The sequence below is a fragment of the Phoenix dactylifera genome, chromosome 5 (assembly GCF_051530095.1).
Source record: "Phoenix dactylifera cultivar Ajwa chromosome 5, Ajwa_hap1_PhDact_Kaust_v1.1, whole genome shotgun sequence".
Taxonomy (NCBI): Eukaryota; Viridiplantae; Streptophyta; class Magnoliopsida; order Arecales; family Arecaceae; genus Phoenix; species Phoenix dactylifera.
The window spans coordinates 26,700,035-26,709,014 of record NC_143194.1 but is presented as its reverse complement, the minus strand read 5'-3'; the positions used below and the strand labels follow the sequence as shown (position 1 = coordinate 26,709,014).

Below are 8,980 nucleotides of genomic sequence, written 5' to 3'. Positions count from 1 at the left end.
TTGTCTTTCTGGGCATGGTAAGCTTTTTGCTTGCTATGTTGCGACTTCTTCACATTGTATTTTGTGTGGTTTTGGAAGGATATAAGTTTGTCGTGGGTCCTAGGCCAGCTACGCTTCTCAGGTGTCGAGCGGCCTTCAAACAAAAGCCCTGCTTGATATTTCAGATGGGGATCATGGACCTGCAAGCTCTTTCCTTTCAAGGGGATGATGCCCTTACTGCTAGCCAGAAATATGGGAAAAAAATAATTATTTGGTTGCGTGCTATCTTGCTGATGTTGGCTTAGTTTATGAATTGGTAATGTAGCTTATCGAAGATTTTAAAGGTGGCTTAATTTCTGGATTATTCTCCAGGTATGGTTGATGAGAACTAGTTCCATGAGTCTTGTTCGCGTCTTTGTTAGCAGAGCTAACACTTGAAGATTTTCTGTTCAGGCTCTCCATCAGTATTTTCCAGCTTTCCCAGGACAGGTTTTTGGTATCTTCCTTGATGCTGTGGCGAACCTGCTGCAACATATTATCTACTGGAAGTTTCTCTTTATGATTCGTATCAAATTGTCATCAGCAATAGTGGTGGACACTATTTTTTTGCATCAGTTTCTTTCTTTTTTGTGTTTTTTTTCCTTTTTTGAGAATCGGACTGAGGGTGCTAGCAATAATTATAAAGAAAATTGTTGAGAATTTTCTAGGTCAAACACTGCACCACAAGGAACCTCCTGTAAGTGGAGTTGCAACAGCCAAGCTATATCGCCCAGTAAGTCGTGTATGACTTGTTTGATGTAAAGACTTTGCGATCTTATCCTCGTTGGAGCGGAAAGGTTCTTGTCTAGGGCATCTGAGGTCTTATCCTCGTTGGAGCAGGAAAGGTTCTTATCTAGGGCATCTGAGGGTTCGGTATTCTTTTTCTATTATGAAAGTAAGCTTTCTTTCCTTTGTTTTCTTTCTATCTACTCGTGTACAAGTACGGAAGTATCATACATAACAAGTACGGAAGTATCATACATAACAAGTATGGATATAACTAAAAAATCAAAAATCAAAATTTGCCAGAGCGCACTAGGCAACTCCGCCTCTCCCACCTATAAATGGTCTTTCGAATGGTTGGCAACAAAAGAAGCCATACAATCCGCAGTTCTATTAGCCTCTCTGAACACATGCTTTGTCTGGATCGCTAACCCATCATGGCCTATAGCCCTAACATCTCTTAGCAGCGGTTGGTAATCGCCGACCCTCCTTGAAGCCTGCAGGATCTACCCAATAACCGTTGCAGAGTCACCCTCTAGAAGGACCTCTCTCTCCTGCAAGGTATGCCGTACATAACACAAACCAGACCATGCTGCTCTCAACTCCACTCCTGACACTGAGATGTCAAACAAGTGGCAACCCCCAGCCACAATCATCCTGAAATTCGGGTCCCTAATAACGAAGCCTGCTTTTCCCTTCCTGCTGCCTTGCAGGACGCATTTATCGAAGTTGACCTTAAGAAAATTCGGAGGTGGGAGCTCCCAAGTAAAAAACACCAAACGGGTCGCTTCACGAGCCGATGAGGAGCTCTAGATGTCCCGAGCTATCAAGGATATATCTGACCGGATTGCCTCAGAGGCCTCCACCGCCAATAGTCGCGCCCGCTGCATCACAACCCCCGGTGGAGGGCAGCTCTCCCCAAATGTCCATGCGTTCCTCACTCGCCAGATCTGATAAGTAATATAGGTCACCCGCACTACCTCCGGTCTAGACTGCAGGGCCCCAGCCAAACGTCGAAGAAAACGAAGAAAGGACACCGCATGACACTAGAGCTCTGTGGGGAATCTCGCCCACCTCCAGGCCCTCCTAGCCCGGTGGTACTGGAAGATAGTATGGTCCAGCGACTCATCAGTCTGATGCTCAGGGCATTGGGGGTGGACACTCATGCCTCTTCCACATAGAAGAAATTTCGTCGGTAACCTATCCCAAGCGACCTTCCAAAGGAATAAAGTCACTCTGGGGTGCAGCCCAAACCGCCAGATCCAACCAAAATCCATCGCCGACTGCCCTCCATCCTGGACAACGCATGAGACGTCGGCCACTCTTACTCTAGATCTGCAAGATGAGCTCCATACCCTGACGTTAGGGCAGGGGTGCCCCGGAACTGGGAGTGACCGAATCCGCTTAGTAAGTGGCTCCCCGAACATTAGATCAATCCGGTAGGTATCCCACCCCCCACCTCCAGGAAGAAGAAGGTCACACATTCGAAGTCCGTCCCCAGCCTCGACACTAACTAGGGTCGGTCACCGCTGCAACGGGAGCTCGTCCACCCATGCATCCTCTACCATATCTACCTTCTGGTTATCACCAATCAATCACTTACATCTAGATAGGACCATAGGCACAAACCTGCAAATCTCACACCAAATTGGTGATGCTCTCTGACCCCCAAATGGGGACCCACTGCTCCCAACGGGGCCATATCATCATTTTTGACGTAAAGATAAAGAAGGAAGTCAGGACTTTCGACGGGGGCAGAAAGGCTACATTGGCCTCAATTACCGAGCAGCCTACATCTTGGGACGGTCTTATGTCATTGACCCTGCTTTTTCAGGGTAAGAAGGGCTAGAGGAAATGTAGCCTTTCTGCCCCCGTCGACTCCATCTGACTCCAAAGAGACTGCGGCTCCAAAATAATCCTGGTAGCATGTCGCGCAATCAGCGCCTCCATCCTAGTCAGCAAAGACTAAACACCCAACCCCTCTATCCTAGTTGGTTGGCATACCTACTCCTAATCCACCAGATGTACTCTACGGCCACCACCCTGCGACCCTCAAATGAGACTCTGGGCAAGTCTCTCAACCGTCGTCAACACTGGCTTGGGACAGCAGTGTTAGACATCAAATAGACAGCATCATCCCCTCTCTTTATCATCTGCCTTTTTCCTCTCGTCATCCGTTCACTCGTAGTCAATCGTCCGACCCTTTCGGCTCTCCTGCTAGTCAAACTTTCTTTACTGGGCCACTGTTTCAATACCCCCACATCTCCGTTGTCTCGTTAGGCTTTCCTCGTACGCTCAAATTCTCTGGTGAGGCTAGGGGTGACTCAACCACAGGTTTGGTCCTTAATTCTGTATGAATCATTACTGCCAAGTTGTCGCACCCTAATAATCGATGTAGGAATCTGTCATTTTTATGCTCGGGTTGTTGCTCATCAAGTAGAAGTAGCGTGGTAAATTTTAGCAAGATGGAAGATCGGTGGAGCTTTTGCTGCTGCTTCTTGTCTCAAAAAACAATAAGATATGGCCCCGTATTCTGCTTTGTAATGCTTCTTATTCGAATGGCAATTAAGACTTATAAATATTAAAATACTAAATTGAAGTGACCAAGTGGGACCGGGAATGGAGGGAGGGCCCCAAGGAAGAAAGATTCCCGTGACTTGCAATGACGATGTATTCGATCCGGTAAACGTACGTTTGAAAGCGAATGAACGCATAAATATGGCAATGCTAAATGATGATACATTCTTTTGTGAGCTCCGTTGATGGGTGCTGATTGGGAGGAAGTGGCAAAACCCATTCTTTTGTGAGCTCCGTTGATGGGTGCTGATTGGGAGGAAGTGGCAAAACCCAAGCTGGAGTTCCACTAGAAGTTGTTTGTATTGTTGATTCGGTGAAAGTGGAGCCGCAATGCATGGTCCACGTTCAAACTTCCTCCAAAACGGTGACTATGGTGACTTTTTGACTTCTAACTAGGCTTTTCCCTGGCACTCTCCAGTCTCCAGTCCAAGCGAGGACAACAGAGGATCTGAACTCTTTGCTACTTCCTCCCGGCCAGGTCGCACCAGGGAGAGGAGAAGAGGAGGGAAAAGTATAATAATTTCAAGCAAGAATGTTGAACGTTTTAAACCTAGTTGCCTTCATGTTTCACGGATCCTGCCAAGAGTCCTACTTCTCAACCTACTCTTATGAAAAAAAAGATGAATTGCACTAACAAATAAGAAGGACAAACAAATGAGACTCCCACCTCTCTCTCTCTCTCTCTATCTCTCTATCTCTCTCTCTCACACACACACATACAGAGGCATGTGTGCACACACTCTCTCACTCACTCTCTCTCTCTCTCTCACACACGCGCGCACACATGGCGTTGCGCGTGTCTGTGTGAATACTCTATTTTGCAAATTAATATATTACATGTTTACCCTCCAAAAATTGTTATTTATAAATATCTCTCAAATTATTTTGGTTTTGCATTGGATGCTTTTCTGTTAGATTCATCATTCATGCCTGGTGGTATTTAGAAATAAGTGTTTTAAGTATCATTTAATATCTTATCTTTTTATGTTTTTAAAAATGCAACACTAAATCTGCACTGAAAAGAGCCATATTTTTTCTATAAAAAATTATTTTTATACCTAAAAGAGCTTTAATTGATTTACGTTGTCATCCAAAAGTCTAATGAGAAACGCATCCGTGCAAAAACAAGATGAATTTAGGATATATATGAAAAAATAATTTTTGAAGGATAAACATGCAACAAACTTTATTTAGGAGGACACATATCCGAAAATTCAACCTTTTTTATTTTTGTTCTTTTTTAGAGAACTAAGATGAAGTATTCATCTGAAATTAGACAGAATTTGAACCCAGATCATTAATGTTCAAATTTTTTGATAAAATTAATTATTAATGTGAAACCAATATTAAAAAATCTAGAACTTCATCTAAAGAAATAGAGGAATTGATTTAGAGCATATTGAGGCGTCACCCAATTCACTCAACGTAGTAGTCCTATAGACTCATCCAGCTCAAACAACAAATTAGTTAAGATGGACTGCCGATAGAATCGACGGTGATGCCTCCACCAAACGCATCAAAATCAAGATGACCGAAGTGGGCACACTCAACGCGAGGAGTACCAGCATCCCGACGGCCAAGCTCGGCCGAGTGTTCATCAGAAAGGTCTGAAGCAGGCCCACCGCCTCGCACACATCAGAGCCGTAGCTCGCGTAGTACCGCTTCTCCCACTCCATCCAATCGGACGGCGGCAAGTGGTCCTTCTCCGCCATCCGCATCTCGTGTATGCGCCGCCGGAGGACCAGCATGTTCTCGTCCACCAGCCCGCCCCCGGAATCCCAGCCGTCGGCCTCCCTCTTCGATGCACATCCGACGGTCAGCGGCCTCCTCCTCTTCTTGGGGAGCCGATCGGGGGGCGGGGAAGGAAACGGGAAAGTGTGATGATGGTGGTGGTTGTGATGGCGCGAGGGAGGGAACGAGAGGAAGGGAGAAGAAGAGGGAGATGTTTCCATCGTGACTTAAAACGTTTGGAATGATTGCTGAGAGGGATTCCTTTATTTATAAAGAAAAGCCCCGGCGTGAAACGGGGAAACGTTTGGGAGATACGGGAAACGGGAATCGGTTCCGTGTCAGGCATGCTAGGGGAGCGCGACACACGGTAACTTAAGCGCGAAGTCACGGAAAGGATGGCGCGTCGTGTCGGGAAGGTTCCGTTCTTTGTGATGAAGACAGGAGAAGGTTGGCGCTATCTCAAGGCAGCGATGGAGAGGGAAGGTTCCTTAGGTTTAGGGTGGGTGAAATTATTGCGTAATTTTTGGCTTGTTTTGCTTGTTTTAGAGCACCCGATGTTCCATTCACATTTAGTTTAATTTAATGCATCCGAATTGCCAAAAAAGGTAAAGAAAAAAAAAGAGCACCCAATGTTGAAATATTACTCAAGACAAACACTGTGAACTCTCTTATCTTCTCTATGGATATATCAAGGAGGTTTTGTGAGTTATTAGACAGCTTCTTTTTTTCTTTTTTTTATGGAAATGAGTTAGGGAAAGCCTAACTCAGCGATATTATGAGTTAGAATAGAAAACTTCTATTATTAGAAAAAAGAGCACCCAATGCTGAAATTTTACTCAAGACAAACGCTGTGAACTCTTACCTTCTCGATGGATATATCAAGAAGGGTTTATGAGTTATTAGACGATTTTTTTTTTTTTAAGGAAATGAGTTAAGGAAAGCCTGACTCGGTGATTTTATGAGTTAGAATAGAAAAACTTCTATTATTAGACAACTTCTATTGCAAATAGAAAAACTTTTGATTTTGTTAGAATGCTCGGTACGTCACTCCTTTTATTCTGCATGTGGTCTTAATTCCAGTAACGTCGCCCCGTGCTTGGAAGACAAATATGAAGGTTGAGGCAACGATGTTACTTGACAATCAGCCATAAGAAATACATCGAATTATGAAATGGATTCATATTTCAATATTTGCACGGTTGTAGTAGGTAGGTGCAGCATAACTTCAACAGTCATGCGACTGCATGAATCAGCTTTTGGTTGAAATGCTGAGATAAGCTAAATCTTTAAGTTGGTAAATTAAGGCCTCGATTGTTTCTTTTCTTAAAAAAAAAAATGAAATCTGCTACCGAAAATATATTTAGTTATCCTGATTCTATTTTTTAATTATTTTTATTTTTTAAAAAAATAGAAGTGAAAAATTTTTATTTTTATTTTTTTTAAAAAAATATTTTTTCACTTTCTTTTACTTCTTTGCACGGTCTCTCAATGACCTCCGCTTGACTTCCCCATCAGCAATGACAACAACATCGTATCCGAACCAATTCTGTCCTCGAGATCCATGATCTTCTCTTAATACTGTCTCTCAACCTCAACATGGTCGAAAGGCTCCACTAATTGAAAGAAAAAAAAAATCAAACATATTTTTTGGTGTCAAAAATATTAGAAAAAATAAAAACAAAATTTTTATTTTCAAAAATTTTTGAAAAGAAGAATGACAACACCACCAAATGCAACCTAAGAAATACGCTTCAATGTTTAATTGATGGACCTGGCTGCAAAAGAAATAACCATGTCTTGATGATATTGTCTCAGGGGTGCTCCACATCCATGTCATATTAGTTTAGCTGTAGGGCTCTTTGTTTTTCTTTTTCTTTTTTCTTTTTTTGTTAAACAGCTCTAGGCTCTTCCTAAAATAGCTGATGGTAACACTAGTCCACTTTGGATATCAGCTATAAATTATATGCTCTAAAGATGCTGCATTATTGGATCAGAAAAGGCCATAGGCATATTTAAATTTATGCTATTTTCTTTTTTTATGCACACAATATAATCCGCTGCTTCCCTGAGAACCTCCTCTAGTTATTTTAAGTTTCCCCTCATAAACTCTCTGACGCTATATGTCCAAAGTTTGAACAGTACTAATGACCGGGTAGGCGTTAGACTTGGACACTGGGCCGGGCCGCCCATGGCCCGGCACGAAGTACCGGGCCGTGCCAGGCACGGCCCATTCAAGGGGGCCGGACTGGGTCACACTTTTCTGGCCCGCGGACCGAGCCCGGCACGGCCCATTAGGGCCTGGGCTGGTACGGCCCGCGGGCCAAGCACGGCACGGCCCGCGGGCCAGCCTGGCACGGCCCATAAGGGCCTGGGCCGGGCACGGCCCGCGAGCCAGCCCGGAACGGCCCATAAGGGCCTGAACCGGGCCTGGGCCGGGCCAGGCACGGCCCGTCTCCATTAAAATAAATGCTTCATAAATTTTTTTTTAATAAATTAATAAATATTGAAAACTAAGGATTTATTAATATAAAGCCACCTTAATGGTGGGGGGTTTGGCATAGACCCCTACCAGTTTATTAATTTAAATCAAAATGGTACATGAATGGAGGTTTGGACCTTGGTCTGACCTCCGGAATACAATAAGAAAGGAGAAAAAATAGAGATGACTCACTTTAACCATTAAAAAGATAAAAATGTACAATTATAAAAAATTAAGAAATCTTACTAATCATCAGTGATTCAGTATTCACTATTCAGTAGTGTTTGTATCATCATCATCAGAGGATATTGTATTATGTCTACCTTTATCTTGAAGTCTCGCCTCAGCATCCAACCAATCTTTGAAGCAGAGAAGCATCTCAACCGTTTCGCCAGTCATCCTACTTCTCTTTTCGTCAAGAACACGCCGACCTGCTCTAAAAGCGGATTCCGATGCTACCGTGGACATCGGCACAGCTAAAATATCGCATGCAATTGCAGACATAACAGGATATTGATTTTTAACACTCTTCCACCAAGATAATACATCTAGACTTTCTATTTGATTTTCATCATATGCAGACTGAAGATCATTTCGTAAATAAAATTTTAGTTCACTACTTAAAGATGAAGAAGATGAAGATAAACTTGAAGCATGTGTGTGTTTTCTCTGTGCAATGAATGAAAAAATAGATGACGAACGAGAACTACTAGAAGAAGAAATAGAGCTTTGTACGGAGAATCTAGATCCACGAATTTTTTCATCATATATAGCATAAATATCATAAAGAAGTTGTTTTACCTCAATTTTAGCAGGTTCAGGATCTTGAATCATATTTTCACAGTATGCATCAAGTAAAATTAGCACGCCATTCAATTTAACTCTTAGATCAAATACAACAGCTAAGTTATGCATAGGACATATCTTGTCCCAATACTCATTCCATTTAGATTCCATTTGTTCAATAATAGGCATTAAAACATCATCATATCTATGTTCTGCAAATTTTTAACTAATTATATATGCTTGTTGTAAAAATGAACATGAAGTTGGATAATAAATACCAGAAAGAACATTGGTAGCATTATAAAAACTAAGCAAAAAATCTTCCAAAATTTTTTCTTTATTCCAATCAGTTTCAGTCAATGTAAAACCTAATCCACGATCATTAATATATGCACTTAATAAGTTTTTATATGGGTATGCATCATGTATCATGCTATATGTTGAGTTCCAACGAGTAATTACATCAAGTTTAAATTTTTTAAAACGTTTACCATGATTTATATATAGTTCCTTAAATTCTTGAAGTCTTGATCTTGAAGCATGAATAAAAGAAACTGCATTTCTAATTTTTGAAATCACATCTTGAATCATGCCCATGCCAGCTTGAACAGAAAGATTTAAGATATGACATGCACATCTAATATGCAATAAATTTCCATTTAACAT

General features: G+C 42.1%; 1 protein-coding gene across 1 annotated transcript; it reads right to left on the bottom strand.

The window, feature by feature from the left end:
- Positions 1–4,781: 4,781 nt before the first annotated feature.
- Positions 4,782–5,270, bottom strand: LOC103722990 (uncharacterized). The gene has a single exon (XM_008813760.5). The coding sequence runs from the start codon at positions 5,268–5,270 to the stop codon at positions 4,782–4,784; it is 489 nt and encodes a 162-aa protein (XP_008811982.3).
- Between the last annotated feature and the right edge of the window lie 3,710 nt (positions 5,271–8,980).